Source organism: Gouania willdenowi, chromosome 24 (assembly GCF_900634775.1).
Source record: "Gouania willdenowi chromosome 24, fGouWil2.1, whole genome shotgun sequence".
Lineage (NCBI taxonomy): Eukaryota > Metazoa > Chordata > Actinopteri > Blenniiformes > Gobiesocidae > Gouania > Gouania willdenowi.
In genome coordinates, this window is record NC_041066.1 from 2,180,769 (window position 1) to 2,199,044 (window position 18,276).

At 38.0% G+C, this 18,276-nt stretch overlaps 1 protein-coding gene across 4 annotated transcripts in view; it reads left to right on the forward strand.

The window, feature by feature from the left end:
• Positions 1–18,276, forward strand: part of epha7 (eph receptor A7) — a 144,921-nt gene that overhangs the window by 107,239 nt on the left and 19,406 nt on the right. For 2 of the 4 annotated variants that reach the window (XM_028439225.1, XM_028439226.1), the window contains exons 6-10: positions 1,304–1,428; positions 4,850–5,018; positions 7,940–8,048; positions 10,218–10,273; positions 15,987–16,112. In XM_028439225.1, coding sequence (XP_028295026.1) covers positions 1,304–1,428; positions 4,850–5,018; positions 7,940–8,048; positions 10,218–10,273; positions 15,987–16,112 — 585 coding nt within the window. Of the gene's footprint in view, positions 1–1,303; positions 1,429–4,849; positions 5,019–7,939; positions 8,085–9,861; positions 9,943–10,217; positions 10,274–15,986; positions 16,113–18,276 lie in introns of all 4 variants that reach the window. The other 2 variants (XM_028439223.1, XM_028439224.1) reach the window with 2 other exon arrangements.

The window sequence follows — 18,276 nt, forward strand, 5'->3', positions numbered from 1 at the left end:
CCCTATGCTCCTTTAATGCTCATCTGTGCCACCATCTATTAATCTTCAGCCTCAAAGTTACTTATTCAGAGTTTTCACTCTATTGCATTTAAAATTTGCGGAAAATGTTTTTGAAAAGAGCCTAAGAAACACAATCCGAGTGAATCAAAGACGACCGTCTGCTGCGGTTTATGACCTTGGAAGCAATTAGCAGTGATGTTAGTTTACTCAAATAACTCAAATTACTTTCCCTTCTTAAAATTCTCCCTTTATTTAGTAGTCAGAGTACAAGTCATTCTTACCTTTAACTTTGCCTCTCAATAATAAGACTGCTATCATAGTCATTACATTATTTTAACGTGAGTTTTTTTTCCAGTTTCCTGCTGTTTCTGATGTTTTCTGACCAATCATGAATCAGTTATTAGAGCTGCATGATAACATTTTTTCATGATTTGTTTCTATCACTGTGCTTTGGTACTGATTCGAGATAGTACCAATGCTTCCTGTGTTTGACTGAGCTCCCTCTCAGTCAAACACAGGAAAGAAAAAGAGTTCCTTTAACTTTGATTTAAAAATGTTACATGTGATGCTGACTTCAGCATGTTCCACTTTTTTGCAGCATAACAACTAAAAACAGCATCACCATGTTTGCTGTGAACTCTGTGCTCCTTTATCTGACCTGGAACTGAAATATCTGTAACGGAACCATCTTGTATTAATTATGTTTTCTTTGTCATTTTTATTTTTAACAAAATCCTCCCGTAGGCCAAAAATATAGCTCTGGTGGGACGGACGGGGCTTGCGGGCCTTGAATTTGACACCTTTGATGTCGATATTCATCTATAGTAAATAATTTAGTTGTCTTTTCTTTTTTTAACGTTAACATTTTCATTTCATTATTATTTATTTTCCACATTCATCATTGGCTTAGACATTTTACAAATGTAAACTGTGTAAGACTTTTAAAAATGCAAATAGCCTGTGATAATGGGTATGATGTACAGCAGCAGGGGAGCATGTACACTCCTCTCCCTCTGAGTGTTTCCAGTTTGTGTTTTCCAATGGAAATGATGGAATTAATTATGCTTATGTCATTCTAAATCTACATTTTGCTGGAGGTAATGCTACCTTCCTCTGTTCGCTCTGTAATTGAAATTTTGATCATGAGTTGTAAACATTTCCAAGCATCCAAATGAATATGCATTAGCTCATGATGGTCCCAATGAGTATCTGTTGAGCCGGTTGACGTGCCTTATTGTCATCCAGCTTTGTGTGCATGTGTGCTGAGCGTGGCTGTCTTATTGACATGTTCCTCTCTAAACAGCTCCGTCTCAGGTCAGCCAGGTCATCAAGGAGAAGGTGCAGCAGCGCAGCATCCAGCTCTCCTGGCAGGAGCCCCAGCAGCCCAATGGCGTCATCACGGAATACGAAATCAAGTACTATGAAAAAGTGAGTTTGGTCTCTGCATCCCATCCGTCTCCACACTTTAGTTTTTTTCCCCACACGCTACTTTGAGTGGAATTCACAATAAGTGCCTTATTTGTCTCACAATTGTAATAATGAATGAGATGCTTCTAATATTTTAATCAGTCTGGGGTCCTTCAGTTAGCCTCACGCACATGTTAGCGCACACCAGTGCTGAACGATTATTTACATTTGCGATATAATTGCGATATCAAAAAATTGCAAAGGCTGCAATTTTTATTTATTTTTTTAAATGTATTTATTTTTTTCTTGTCGTTAAGTTCAGAGAGTGTTTAAGAAGTGCAGTCCACATGTTTCATGAAACGTGAAGTTAGTTACAGTAGATATGTTTATGAGGTAAAGCCACAGATTTGTTTGCTTTATTGTTGTAATCTGTGCTTTAAAATGGATATTTTATATTTATTTAAAGTTTAAAGAAATCTGAAATTGTTTATTAGGAAACAGATTGATTTATTGTTTGTGTTCATTGTAAAATACATGACAAGACGCCCTTGAAAAAATAATCGCATATTAAATCGCAATATTGAGGAAAAAAGTACAATTAGATTATTTTCCTAAATCGTTCAGCCCTAGTGTACACCAGGGTTGGGGTCCATTACATTTTTCCATTACAATTCAGTTTTCAAATACCCATGTTCAATTACAATTCAATTATGATTACAGTGACCAGCATTTTTTCCAAATACATTTAAATTACAGTATTTTTTTTTATCCTCAGAAAGTCAATTACAATTATGTTTTCAATTATTACATTTAAATTGCAATTAATCCCAATTACTCAGCCTAAAATAAATAACCTAATAAAAGTTAACCTTCCTCTTGTGTTAGCTTTTTGTTAGCAGCTCTTATGCTAAATTGTCTTAAATCAGCTGTAAAATACACTAAAAACAAAAATCTATCATTAAATATTTTTCCTATCTATTGATTACCTTGTTGGGCTATTTAATCAATGATAATATAGGTTTTAATGTTTTTGCCGTGGACATCTGAGACTTTTTTGTGTCTGTATACTCCTCGATTAAGATTTTCTTTAAATGGTAAAATTTGTAAAAGCTTGATATGAAACACATTTTAATAATTAACTACATACTGTATGTGTAGAACTGTACATAGAACTCTAACATGGTTCAACAGTTTTGCGTGAAATTGTAATGAACAATTTTATTGAATTTTCATGACAATTTCAATTACAAAGTCAATTATCTAAACTCCTTTACAAATTACTCATGATTACAACAGCAACAGATTTTTAAAATTACAATTCTAATTACGCCATAAATTCCGCAACTACAATTGTAATTGCACACACAATCCCCCGCAGCCACACGTCTGCGTTGCCTCTCAGATGAAACAGTCACTTCCATGTGTTTTGACTCTGAAGGCCTTTGCTTTTCACGGCCTGTTTTTTAACAGGAGAATATTTAAGGCAGCAAATGAAAATGAAAGATGGCAGGGGGCTCCGATGGTGGTCGAACAAGCCTGTGGCTCTGATGCTGAATCAGTCTCCTCCGTCACGTGCCGTGGCTGCGTGCTGCCCAGCCGTACAAGTGGAAAATGGGAAACCTGGACTGCACCCCTAACAAAGCCTGGCATTCCATTTGGGCTTTGGCCCAGCAAAACATTTCTATCTCAACAACAAAACAACAAGAGCCGCTGCCTGTGCATTCCAATTCATTCCTGGTTAGACGATGGTTCCATATGTATTTATATCCTCTCTGTGGAGGAAAACTGCCCTGTGCTTTGATCACTTCAGGAAGATTCCAGCTTTTCTTTTTTGTAGTCGTGGGTTATGAACGGATCTCTGAGCCAGGGTTGAGGTCAATTACATTTTTCACTCACAATTACGTTTTAAATTACCCATGTTCAATTACAATTTGATTATGATTACACTTACCAGGATTTTTCCAATTACAGAGTAACACCCCTTTATTTTGATGTCGCTCTATTGCACAGCTTGGTGAGAGACAAGTTGGTGAGGCACTAGAACAAGAGTGCTAACCTGATGACACCAGACTTCCTTATGTAACTAGTAAAAGGAAAAAATACCTGATTTATAATAATTTACAAAGGTATCAACCAGGGTTGGGGTTAATTACATTTTTCTGTTACAATTATGTTTTCAATTACCCCCCTGATAGCACACATACATCTCGCTAACATCAACACGATGAATGAAGTTGCATCAGTGAGACGTATTATGGAGAGCGTTTGCTCATTAGGCAGACGTCACAGAGACATCAGCGATTGGACGATGGATTAAAGATGCTCAGCACAGCCTCTCTACAGCTTATATTAACCTTTATTTAGCTCACATCATTCAATTAGTATAAATATCTCCATATCCATAGTCGAGTATTTACTTAAATCTGATAGGAATATGGCAATATTACAACAACAAAACAATAAACTACCACTAAATAACTTATTATGTGTGGACAAAATAAAGAGAGACACAGTTCACAAAATGACACATTAGGAGTAGAATGCCGACGCACGATCTGAGGCTGACATCGGTGAGACATATGCGTGCTATCTGGGCTGCGTTCAATTACGATTACAGTGACCAGCATTTTTTCCAATTAAAATACAATTTTTTTTATTACCTCACAAAGTGTGTATAACTGTAATTTAAACCCAGTAATTGAAAACGTAATTGTAATTTACTTTGCCTGAAATAAATAACCTAATAAAAGTGAACCTTCCTCTTGTGTTTCTGTTAGCATCTCATATGATAAATAATCCTAAATCAGCTGTAAAATACAATAAAAACAATAATCACCTATTTATTTCCTATATTGGTTACTTTGTTATAATATTAATTAATAATGATTAAAAAAATATTTTTTAATTTTTCATAAATTTCAGGTGATCCCATTTAAACTCCAGGCGACACAGAAAAACAGAGATTTATTATTTTATAGTATTTCTCATTTCCTATCATCTCACGCCTGTGGTGGGACCAAAACAGACACGTTATTTCTTTGTTTTCCACTCTCTCCCTCTCAAGTACCCCCTGTAGTGCCATTGCGTACCCCCAGGGGTACACATACTCTCATTTGAGAACCTCTGAAATATAGTATGAGTTTTTAAAAACATAATGTTAGGAAACAAAACATTAGGACACAATTTGCAGAAAATATCACCATATCTCCTTAAGTAGACACTCTCAGAGCTGATTTCATTATTTTCCTAACAAGTGGGATGTAGATTGGGTTACTTTAACCTTTTATTTAATTTTAATGGACATTTTTTAAGTAGATATTAAAAATGTACGTGACCTGTTAAAGCACTTTTCACATCTTTTCATGTGGTAATTTGTGATAACCAGGTTTGATAAAACAAACTTTCATCTCTAAAATAAGAATGTTTTTCTTTTTCCTTTTAGGATCAAAAGGATCGTGTTTACTCCACAGTGAGATCCAAGTCTACATCTGCCACAGTGAACAACCTGAAGCCCAGCACAGCCTACGTGTTCCAGATCAGGGCTTTCACAGAGGCAGGATACGGCACCTACTGCCCCCGTCTAGAGATTACCACCAAAGAAGAAGCCACAGGTAGAATGGCCGCAGAGCTCTTATCTCTCTGGATCTATAGTATGAAGCTTAACTTGTGCTCCACATGCTGTATTTAATGTCTCAGTAGTAGTAAGAGCTGAGGAAGGCACTTATTGATCTAAAGATGTTCATCCAACCGCGGGATTCGTGCAGCATCTCAGGAGGAATTCCTCCTACTATGAGATGCTGTCTAGACGAGGTCATAAAGGCTAGATCAAAATGTATTCTATAAGGACACGTTTTTATTTTGTTTATTTTTATAGTAAAGCAGATAATCCTTTTTAGCAAAAAAATAAAAAAATACATTTGTTTTTCATAAATTACTTGATAGCAACACAGTTGAGTGGCTTTGACAAAGGAAAGATGATATCTAATAGAGTATCAAAAAAATATTTACTTTATTACTATTTTCACTTTGTTTTATGCTTACAAGGGTAAACAGTGAAGTTATTTATTGTAAAACAACCTTATAAAGTGATAAAATCAATAAATATATTAACTCTACTATTATATTAATATAAATCTATATAACATACATAAGAGCTACCTAAGTTGTTAACTTCTAGGGATGTACCGATACAACAGTAGGGATGAGAAAAACTGACCCATTTATTATTAACCAATTGGTTTCATACATTTTAACCTTCAACATAATATCTACAGTATTCTACATTTGAATAAATATCATATCATATATATTGGAGATTTTAGATGCAGTCCTATAAAATCCGATATTTTATTTCTGGCTGATATCAGACCGATATCGAACCGATAATATCAATATTGGATCGGGACACCCCTAATAACTTCACTATATTACAACCATATAAAGTTAAACTGTAACTGTAAACATTTATCTTAAGTATATATCCATTTAAAAACTCAGTTACTGAAGTTGGTCTGACATCTTGCTGTTACTGCACTGATTGGCTTGGATGAAGAAGTTGGCTTCTGCTGTGGCGTTCATCTGGTGTGTAAAACAGCGTTTTATAGTCAATTATGAACCATAACTAATTTGTTGTTTCTTTCAAACTTGTATTCATCGGTTCTTAAACATAAAATAAAATGGACACAACAAAATAAACTCCTGATTTACGGATTTTATATAATGTCGTCCGATGTTGTGATCACATCAACAATTATGGCATAATGAATGTCACAAACACCAAAAATGTTAAATTTTTATATTGATTACTTGTGTCATAAGGAAGCCTGAGATATTGAAATGTAAAAATATTCCTGTGCTGAGGCGATGGCAGGCTAAACATTCCAAAAAGTGAAGAAATGAAGAAGTGCATCTGTCTGATGGGTTAGACAGCAGCACATCATTTTGATTCTCCGCTGTATGATTTATGAACAACCTGTTAATATTTGCAGCTTCTGCAGCAGCGGCCTGGGGAAAAGATTTGCTTCTAAGCAAGGCAAACAAATTGCTTTGACTTTATGCTGACAACACGTCATGGGACAAATAAAAGCACAAGGACAAGCAAGCGCAGTGTCGTGAGGATAAACTCATTTAAATCCAATCAGTTACATTAGGTCTGCCCTAAGCATTGTGCTGTGCCTCTGTGATACCCGGCTAGGGCTTTGCCTCTCAATCACTGCTTATGTATCTACTCTCAGACAAAAATAGGACACACATGAGACCAGGCCTGTTGCACTGTTATCAACTTCTTTAATTGTCTCAAATATTTCAGACAAAATTGGTTCATCTTTTGAAATTGCAAAACTTTAGGAATAATTTACATTGAAAGATTGTCCCAGATCGTTAAATATTTTCAAACTGTATTTTACTATGAAATTTACTTTATTACTGCTTTCTTCAAGTATTTTGTTTGTTTGTTTGTTTGACAATCTAGCACTGTTATGGGCAACTGGGGGCCACAAAATGACAGAAAAAAACAAACAAAACAAAGGACAAAAAAAAGAGACTAAATAACTCATAACACGCAAAATGACATAAGAATAGACAAAACCTTTCTAAAAACACACAAGACAACTACAAATATATACAAAAATAATGGGCAAAAAAATACGAAAGCAAAAAACAATGATTCCAAAAAACACACAAAACGACAACAACGCTCTGAGACCGACAGAAACACTCACTCTAAAATGTGACTGATCCACTCTAGACTTTTACATGTTCACACCAACCAAACGAGGCGGACTATCAGAGCAAAGTGTTTTAACCTTTCTATGATCTGTCGGTGTGCTGAACGTCATTTTTCGATTCCACATATCTTCTCTTTTATCTTCTCTTTATCATAATAAAGTCTTGCCACCCTTTTTGAAACAACTGTAACAATATCAGAAGCTGACACCCTGAGTGTCCTTGGCCAACTTTCTCAGTATGTAAACTTGAAGCAGAATAACAAGTCGGTTAAATTTTCCTCCAACTCCCTTCTGGAAACAACCAATAGGTTTTTTTTTAAAGTCTGATTCAGTCTCGACTGATACAATGTTTGTTTATTCCACCCACGAACATTAGCCCACCTTTCTACACACTCTGCTCTCATTGAGTTTACACCGCAGCGCTCTGACAGAATCACTGTCCTCAGCGATTGACAGTTTGTCAACGCAAACAGTGTGAGCTCTGTGAGAGTAGAGGGGGTTGGTGGGGGGGGGGGTCAATTCAACCTGATTGTGTCTTTGTTTGAGATGAAGGGCATCGCCTTCGTCACCTGGGACTATTAGGCCCACTTTCTGAAACCGTAGAGCTGTATGCAAAAGGAGTGCTCAGAAATAGAAGCTCTCAGAGGGAAGGCGCGTGGTGGTGGTTGGGTGGCTATCGGTGTTCATACCGCCTATTGGGCCCCATTAGCGTTAAGTCCTATTGGTTACAAAACACTTTGATGTGCTAATTTTCCCACTGTTTCTTTTCCTGTTCGTGGTGTGTGTGTGCTTGCGTGTCCTATCAGCTGCCATCGTGTCCAGTGAGCAGAACCCAGTCATCATTATTGCAGTGGTGGCCGTCGCAGGGACCATCATCCTGGTCTTCATGGTGTTTGGCTTCATCATTGGGAGAAGGTACGCTCTCGCGGGCCCCATTGACTCTCCGCTCCTGTGAGTCTGCGCTTGTCAATTTAAGCCTCAATGTCACTCACAAACAAAGGCCTCCACATGTGTGGAGTCATCACACTCTGGCACGCACACCCACCCACCCGCGCACCCATCCTCACTCTTCATGGCATGCTTTGCTAATAGGATGTGATGCATTTTTTTTACACTTCTTTACAACTCCATCCCTCAATAGTTAAGTCATTTTTGCATAATTAATCAGAAGAGTGGTGACTAGAGAAAGCCCTGGCTAAGGTTTGTCTCTGGGGAAAATCAAACTGCAGCTGGTAGGCAGATACTACGGCTAATATACATGCTAACGTTAGCTGTAGTGGTAACATGTCTGTGTATTAAGCAGATCTGGAAAACATCAGCAGCGCAGGACGGAGGCTTCGTTAGCGGGGGAAGATTTTTTAGCGTCGCAGACTTTGGCACAACACCAGCTTCGGTGAAGGAAGCCAAAGCTACAATAAAAGCAGCCAAAACAAACAAAGTCTAAACGCTGAGGAAGCCTCGGGGCTTAACAGTTACCGTAGACTCACGGTAGGCGAAGCAGCAGTGTTCCTGGGTTTACTTAGCTTCTATAGCTTGTCCCATGTCCTAGGTGCTGGCGGTGTTGTGCCAAAGTCTGTGACCGCTGCAGCTTCTCGGCAGTAGAGAAGAAGAGTGCTAAACCTCTTCGTAGCTATTTACTCCCCCTTAAACATGACGCTCCGGCGGGTGAAGTAAATGCAGACTGGAGAAGAATTACAAACGTGTTTAAGGGGGAGTAAATGTCCGCAGAGAAGACACAGTGGTTGGAACTGTCGCCACCTGCGGTCACAGATTTTTTTCGGGTCACAGATTTTGGCACAACACAGCAAACGAGGCTGCGGCCCGGCTTTGACTAGTTGACGTCGACTCAACTAGTATGCACATAAAGTCGACCTTTAAAATTATGTAGTCGTTTAACCCCTAATGCATAACAAAACACATTAATTTGCACCATAAATTTTTCATTAACTCTTCAAAATGGGACTACTTTACAGTTTAAGAGCCAGTGTTCTGCCATCTTGAAATCACGTAATTGATGATGTCACAAGGCCCCACTGCCTGTAAACAGCCCATTGTTTTCTGTTGGAGTAAAGCATTCAGCCAGCTTTTAACATCATTTAGCCGCTTTTTCAATCAAATTGCCAACTTTTGCTGCTTTTGGTTGCTGTAAATAATCAGTAAAAGTGAAGATGTTGATGTAAACCTCTTTTGTTTACCAAGAGAGGATAAAAACAGTTCTCCTAAGAGACCTTTACTCTCCCTTAAACAGTGTGCGGCTGATGCTCTGGTGGCTGAAGTTAAGCAAAGTGTTTTTTTAGTCATAGATCTTCTAATAAGTACATTTTAAAGGTTTCAGGCCACATTTGTTAAAACAGTGGAGGATCCTTTCAAGAATGACATTTAAAAATGAACTCATCAGATTTGCAACGAACCCAAAAATATGTTTCCCTCTAATTTAAGTCAACAAACTGGGATTTGTTGGGAGCAATACGCTATAATAGTCTCGGCAAAGAACAGCAAGGTATCTAATCAGTGTAATATATGCAAGTTGGACAAGCTGCTGCCTGAAATATCCCATTCTTTAATGGCTGCTGTAATCATTGCTTTGTTGGAACCAGTTTTGTTGTTTGGCTTTGCATAATATTGAAGCAGTTTTTGTTGTAAACTAAAACTAGTTTCAGCTGGAATGTTACAGTTTGAGTCAAACATCTCATTGTTTTTCTACGCACACTAACAGTTTCACTCTCAGACTTTTATTTAGAAAGTCTCCATTAAGCCGGACAGCCTGTAGGAAAGAGGAATGGGAAAAGAGGACTTACTACTCACACAAGTAACACATGACTCATCTACACTTAGTGCATGACCATTATATGTCATCTTTCACTTTACTCTCTACTCTGTGCTTCATGCTAAAGTAATGTGGAACAGACCTTTATATTAAATGTGCTTTTTAACGTGCTATTGGTCTGTGTACGCTGGGTTCTTAGTCTGTGTGCCTCAGCTGGTTTCCCTATCAATAGATTTGTCATTACTGTCATTTAGCGAATATGTTTCCTGTGTGCAATCAGCTAATTGTCCCGTCCTCTTCCTCTACGCCCCATGCAGGCACTGTGGGTACAGCAAAGCTGATCAGGAGGGAGACGAGGAACTCTACTTCCAGTGTGAGTACACACACACACATACACACACACACACACACTTACTGTAACTAACAAACAAGAAAAGTAACACCTTAGTGTGATGTCGGAAGCAGATACAAACTCAATAGTAAAAGTTTTTTCTAATGACAACTACACCTTATCCCTTCTAAAAACCCAGTATGTTTTATATCAATAAAGTGAAACTTGAGGATTTACTCCAGGGAAGTAATGCTAAACTATTAAGATATAACATACTTTAGATAGGTCAGGTCTTTCTTTTACCTTTAACTCATTCAGTGCCATTGACGTAATATTACGTCATTTGCATTTTTTCACGGAGATTACTAGAATACACCCTGGTGTAGGTCCCTCATCAATATCTAAGCTGTAGTGTGATGTAATAACCATCTGTGCCCTGAAGGTGGCAGCAGCGCACCTTTGGATGATAGATTAGCTACTGATGCTACCATTAGCTAAGGAGGGAGAAGCAGGGACGAGGGAGATTATGGCGCTACAGAGTGATATTGTGAAGTATCCAGCAGCTCACAGCACCACATACTAACACAGAACATGTGTGGACCGTAGTGGGTTATTGATAATGATGCGATCGTGAGATGAAACCATCAACTAACCGGGCTAAACGGGTCATCTCTGCGTGTCGGGAGGAAGAGGAAGTTAGGTCTGTGTGATTGACTGTGATGATGGACTTGGAGGAATGCCAAAACACAGTAAGAAAACCATTCAACTGTGACATAGATAAGAAAATAATAATTTTGCCATCAAAAGCCCGGTGTCAGTGTTGTTTTTGTAGTTTTATAGAAGGAAACCAATGTCGAGGTGTCCCTAAAGCAAAAAAAAAAAAAAATTGTCACTAATAGATTTTTTCAGAAAAATCCGTCTATCTCAGCTTTTTGTCCCAAACTGGTAATTTGTGTGAAACTTGCCTCTATTCAACTGAAAAAAAATTCTGATGAAAGTAGAGGCTTAAATCTTTCAGAATATGGTGTCGGATTTCAGATAGTCATAGTACAAAATATTCTATGGGACTTTAAAAATCAGTCAAAATGCTCAAAAACAGCTGGCACTGAATGAGTTAATTGGATGTGACGGGATGTGTACCGATAACTGGTACCTTTGTATGTTTATGTGGTAATAAATGTAAATTTATCAATTTAATGTATGTAATTCTTAATACATAAACTTATAACAATGCAATCAAAACGTCCAACTTTTTGCATTGTAACACTGCATTTATTTCACAAATTTCTTCAACAATAAAACCCTCAACTACAACTATGCAGTGTTTTTTCCATAATAATGCACAGATTAAAACCCAGCTCTGCGTACTGCTATACTTTCCTTCTGAACAAGTTATGTGAAGGGGGTCCAAGGAGAATACGTTAAAAACAAATAAGCAAAAGAAGATGGAGTAAAAATACACTAAGGTATTATATTTTACCAACGAAAGAATAACAAACTAAAAATGAAAGTGAACCAAAGAAACACTAAAATGTCAACTTTCTCGGGCACAATCCGAGCACGCTCCACATCCACACTGACTGATTCTGCTGCTGTGGGAAAACCTTGCTCAGAAGGAGTGGAAGAGGCTAGAACGGCTTCAGCCTTGAGAAAAATCTTGTGCTAAACCAGGTGCTTCCTCAGATTGGAAGCATTCCCACCGCTGGTGTTGAACTAATATCGCAGCAGGAGTAATCTGCATTGCATTTTACAGAGCAGAGCCATACGTTTAACCACTTTCTCTCAGCCATGCTTGGTGTGTTGACTGAAAGCGCAGCTACACATGTCATGGCACTCTTGTGCATGCAATGCTGTGTTTATGTCCTGCATGGAAAATTGCTTACTCATTCACTCCCTCACAGTCATAGGGATGCATTTAGGTACCTTTGATTTTTACAGAGACTAACCCATTTACAGCCGCGTGCAGCATGTCCGTCTTAAAACAGTTCTTGGCTTAGGATAATGTTGGTGAATCTTCCTGGGAAGTAAACAGCTTCATGATTTAGTGGCTGATTTGTTGCTGTTTTTGTGTGTCATGAAGACAAACCTGTAACAAGTTCATACATTTTTGATGAATCTAATTGAATACATTGGGTGTGGTTTCAAGCAACATTTTGAGTTGCACTTTTTACTTTAAACTTTATTTTACTCTCCATGTCATGGGTGAGTTCATAAAGTACTTTGGTAAAAAAAAAAATATTTACCCTAAATGAATTAAGAAAGTTAAATGCTGTGCATAAATAATAGTAAATATGTTGTAATTTAGGAAGAAAAGTTTTGTGGAAAACTATTTTTAAAGTGTTTGTGAATCTGTAAAACATTCCCAAATTTCAGATAATTTTTTATAACTGAGAGGCTGTCAATCTGTAGTGATTGGCCTTGATGATTGATTTTCCCTTTAATAAATAAAGTTTTTCTGAACAACAGGAGGCACAACAAAAAGCTTTCAAAGCACTGCATTAAGCCCAGCTGTTTTATCTCAGTTCATTTGATCTGAGTCAGGGTCCATCAGGCCAACATCTGCTGCTGATTGGCTGCAGAGGGAGATGAAGAAGTCAGAAAACTACAAACGCACCAAAGCGACAGCTGTCGTGGAGACAATGAAGAGCTGACCAGATTTAAAATCTTCATAAATCACTGGTTTTAACGTTTAATGTTTGCTATACGTCTGTCAGAAAAGTTTCCTCCTGGTATTAGATCTCCTGATGATGCTCCTGGAGATGGAGCTTCTGTAATATTCTGTGCTGAAGGTAAATCAGAAACAAAGAGGTCAGGGGGTCCAGGGTATCTATGGCTAAGTATCTGACAGATCTCCTTGAGCTGAGTCTCACCTGCTGAGAGAACCAAACCAAGACTTTTAGTGTCAGGTGCTTTAATAGAAGGCTCTGCTGTGCAATGTTGGATGACCACGGGGGCCTGTCGGCATGACACAAACCAGATAGCACATGTATCCCAACATGGAGAGACAATTTGTCTGCCCTGTAGAGGCAAAGAGAAGTTGTGATAAGATGCCTCCTATCAGATCTGCTGACATCTTGGATGGACAAAGCAATTACAGAACACCTGAGCTGCTGGTGTCTTCTGTTAGCGTAGCTCTAAAGCTGCTGTTTCTGTTGTGTCTTTCCCTCTGGATGGACACACGCTTGGTTTTTTCAAATGGTCCTATTTGATTGTAATAAAGATGGGCTTGATTATCAGTAGTTGCATCTTTATGTAATGTATACCATAATTTTTAATTCCAGCAAGATTAATTTTGTCTTCTTTTTTAATAATATGTCAAGGTTCCATTTATTCAGACAACTATTCCTCAGGAAATTCACTTTGATCTCCTGACATGTTTTGACTGACCACTGCCAGTCCTCTTCAGAGGTGTCTGCTGATCGCTTTGATGCTTCCTTTGATGCTTCCTTTGAATTTTCCTTTGAAGTTTTCATGACTAAATAGAAAAATAAATGAAACCGGAACATGTAATTTAAAAAGAATCTTGCTGGAATTATAATGCGGAAGTCGAGGAAACTTCAAAGGAATCATCAAAGGCGATCAGCAGACGCCTCTGATGAAGACTGGCAGTTGTCAGTCAAAACATGTCAGAAGATCAAAGTGGATTTCCTGAGGAAAAGTAATCTGAATAAATAAAACCTTAACATATCATAAATTGTAGTGAATTAGTAGCAAGCCATGAACATTTCTTTCTGAAACCTTTCAATATGCTGCAATTGTATTTCTTTCCCCTCTTGGATAATCGGTCCTTGTTGCTAAAAAAAAATAAATGCACTGATTCCTTTTCCTCCAAATCATTAGCTGGAGGCTAAGCACATGCTCATAAAACCTCAGTTAGCTTGACTCACAGGGACCCATTGCAACATAAAACATGCTGCATTTGCATCTGGCCTTTAGAAGCACACCTTCATTGATGCTCCATGTGTTCTGCTCTCGGCAGAAGCTTTAAATGCTCAGAGGTGATGGGTTTTCCAGCTCTGTGCTGGGGCTCATCCAACAATCAGGGCTAAATAATAGCTGACAGCTGCCTCGCCCAAGATCGAAGAAGACAGATTTCATGTTGACCTTTCAACTGTCCACCCATTCATCTTCTGGGATACAGGATCGTTGGCTCCATCCTAGATATGACTTCATTGTTAAGTGCTTCACTAAAGAAGAAAGAAAAAGAAACCCCATGAGTAAAAAGTAGAAAATCAATCAGTTACAAGTAATAAAAACTCTGATATAGAAAAATAACTTTAATGTGAAATTTTAGAAACCCTAACTGTGAAAAACATGCTCAAAATGTTGCGTTTTTGTTTGAAAGTGAGAGTTTTTAGGAGAGTAGAAAAGACTGAACACAGTGGTGCCCACACTTTTTTTTTTTTACTGGCAAGCTACTTCTACCACAGATGGCTCAGTGTGATCTACTGTGTTGGGAGGTAATAATTATAAATAAATCAATTTTAATATTTATACTATTAAATTATTGAGTAGTTCAAAAGTAACTCAATATTTGTATAATGTTTAAATACAATAGTAATATTGAAAGAGTAACACTTAAAAACTGAGTTAGATTGAAATATAGATTTAAAAAAAATGTAAATACAATCAAGAAAAATATTTTAAAAATAGTTTGTAAAATATACTGTAAAAATGTAGCCTTTCCATTAGGGGTGTCCCGATCCGATATCGATATTGGATATTGGTCTAATAATAGCCTGAAAACGAATATTTGATATTTGATTCAAATTTCCGGTTTCTCCCATTTTTTTCTTTTCTTTTTTCTCCCCAATTAATTTTTTTTTCAATTGTAGAATACTGTAGATAATATGTTAAAAGGTTAAAATGTATGTAACCAATTGGTTGACATCACCTGATCAAGCCTTTCCTAACATTCCACACTATGAAATAAGTAATTATTAATTTTTTATTAAAGAAAAAAAAAAAGTAATGTATGATTCATGCTGATATCGGATCAATATCGGTATCGACTGATACGCAAGGCTGCAATATTGGTATCATATCGTAAATCAAAAAGTTGTATCAGGACATCCCTAATTTCATTTCATCATGGCAGAACCAAAACTGTGTGAAAGTGTGATGGTCAGCGTTTTGTTTTCAGAAGCATCTCAGATCATCTCACAGTTCAAATCCACAGAAGCTCCAAACACAGCTGCTCACGTCATCAAAGAGCCACCATAGAACGCTCATGTAGCGACATTTAGCGGTGCCAGTCAGTAGCACACAGAGCGTTTCAGTATCTGTAGCTCACTCTGTTCTTTAGAACAACTTCAATGGCTTCCACACACGGAGGCTGTCTGACGATGTGAGCGACTTTGGGATAGCGTAGCTTCTTCTTCTACTTATTATTAGAGGTTGTAAATGAACGGATTAATGTGCTAGCGCCTCCTCAAATTGAGGTCAAAAGCTGAATTGTTAGGTTTTATTTCTGATACATGTGACTGCCATTCTCATTCATTTATTAAGTCATGCGGCCCATGTGCGCAATCGACTGGTAGATTGCGATCGACGCATTGGGCACTCCTGTGTAAGAGGGTGAACTTGTTGAAAAAGCCCCACAAAAGAAATTTTTAAACCTTCACCTTGAATGAAACTTTTTTGTTTCTCTCTGACGCTGCGCTACTGAACGTCAACTCAATGTATCCGTTTGTCTGCCCACTGGTGTGCACTGTACACATTTAATCCTGACCCTAATCTTCTTACCTTTCTACAGTTAAATTTCCAGGAACCAAAACCTACATCGATCCTGAAACCTATGAGGACCCAAACAGGGCTGTCCATCAATTTGCCAAGGAGCTGGACGCCTCCTGCATTAAAATAGAGCGGGTCATTGGAGCAGGTGAGCCCCTCCTTGTGACTCTGTGAACTTTCTACTCCGTCACTCTGTGTTCACATATATCACCCTGACAGCTAAATATTTACACCGTGAATAAGGAACACAGCCTCATGCATCATGTATCGACGGAGCACTTAAACTGAAGGGGAAGACATTCATTGTGGTTAATGTGCAGGCTGGGCTGTATGTGGGGATGATTCCTAGAGCCAAAAAAATACTGCCACGTGACTTATCACATCATTTTTGTATATTTCTGTTGTTTTGTGTGTTTTTGGATACATTTTTTATTGGGTTTTTTTTCACCATCTTATGTTTTGTTTTGTTGTAATGTGCTTGTTTTGAGTCGTTTGGGTTGTTTTCCTTCTTTTAGATGCTTTTGGAATAGTTTTTTTTTTTTATGGTTTTCTACAATTAAATGTTTAGTTTTGTTGTAATGTTCTCACTTTGAGTTGTTTTGTGCGATTTTCTTTGTTTAGAATCAGAATCAGAAATGTTTTTAATGGCCATGTACAGTTTTAAGGAGAGTACAAGGAATTTGTCTTGGTAGTTGTGCACAAAACAAACAAACAAAAACAAAAATAAAAAAACAAAGAACAACCCAGCAATAATAATAATAATAATGATAAATATAAAGGATGAGGGATAAATAAAGGATAGATAGAGGATAAATAGGATAAATATATATATATATATATATATATATATATATATATATATATATATATACACACAGTGCAGCAGATAATGTCATCATGGAGGTGGTGATCGGGTGGGGGGGTTCAGTGGGTGATTTGGGGTGTGTTCATGTGGATGGTGGCAGAGGGAAAGAAGCTGTTTTTGTGTCTGGAGGTTCTGGTCCTGATGGACCGAAACCTTCTTCCAGAAGGGAGAGATTGAAACAGTTTATGACCGGGGTGGGAGGGGTCGGCCACAATCTTTCCTGCACGCCTCAAAATCCTGGAGGCGTACAGGTCCTGGAGGGAGGGCAGATTGCAGCCGATGACCTTCTCTGCAGAGTGGATGATACGCTGCAGTCTGGCCTTGTCCTTGGCCGTAGCTGCAGCGTACCAGATGGTGATGGAGGAGCAGAGGATGGACTGGATGATGGAGCTGTAGAAGTTCACCATCATCTTTGTTGGCAGACTGAACTTCTTCAGCTGCCGCAGGAGGGTACATCCTCTGCTGAGCTTTTTTGATAAGGGAGCTGATGTTCAGCTCCCACTTCAGGTCCTGAGTTTAGTGTGTTTTTGAAGGTTTTTTTTTAACATTTTTCCACCATTTTATATTTTGTTTTGTTGTAATTTGCTAGTTTTCACACATTTTGTGCTATTTTCCTTGTTAGAGTCCGAAGTGCCAGAATAGATTTGACCCCCTGAGAATGCCCAAAGTTTCACCAAAATCGTGCCTGCTGAAAAATGTGATTATTTGGCACAATGAAAAAAATCAGTAAAAATGCGATGAAACCACTCGACCGGCAGGTTTGACCGATACTTATGAAATTTGCCACATATATTATTGACCCCAGGATGAGCAAAAAGTTACATTATGACCAACGCCCAAAACCAAACAGGAAGTGAGCCGTCTTGAGTCAGATGCCAAAAATGGCAAAAAGCATTGTCTGAAGGGCTTCATGCGATTCGCTTCAAACTTGACTAGAACACTTAGGACCCACTGATGATTAAAATGTGTGTATCGCTAAAGGTTTGGTTGTTGCGCCGCCGCAAAGTTGCATTGCTAATTTTTGTAAGCACGCCAAAAATTTAAAATCCCAATAACTCTGACACACAAAGTTCAATCAGCCACCCAAGCCTATTCGTGACTGCCTTAAAACATTTCCCATCACGCCTTGCGTTTTCGACTGGCGCCATTTTCATTCATGTTCACTGTTAGCAATTATAGCACGCCATAATAGAAAAATTCATATAACTTTCAAATGCAAAGTTCAAACTGCTTCATATTTGATACACATGATGACTGCTGGTGCCTAAACAATACTTAATCAGAAAATTACCCATCATGCCTTGTGTTTTCAGAGTGCACTGCTTTTAGTGGCGTCCAACGCGTACAGCTCTCGCAGAAAGACGATGTGTCGTGTTGACTTCAAAACAGTGTTGGATGAATCTTATAAGATGGGAGCAGGTTGCTGATGAAGAAAAAAAAAACAGAC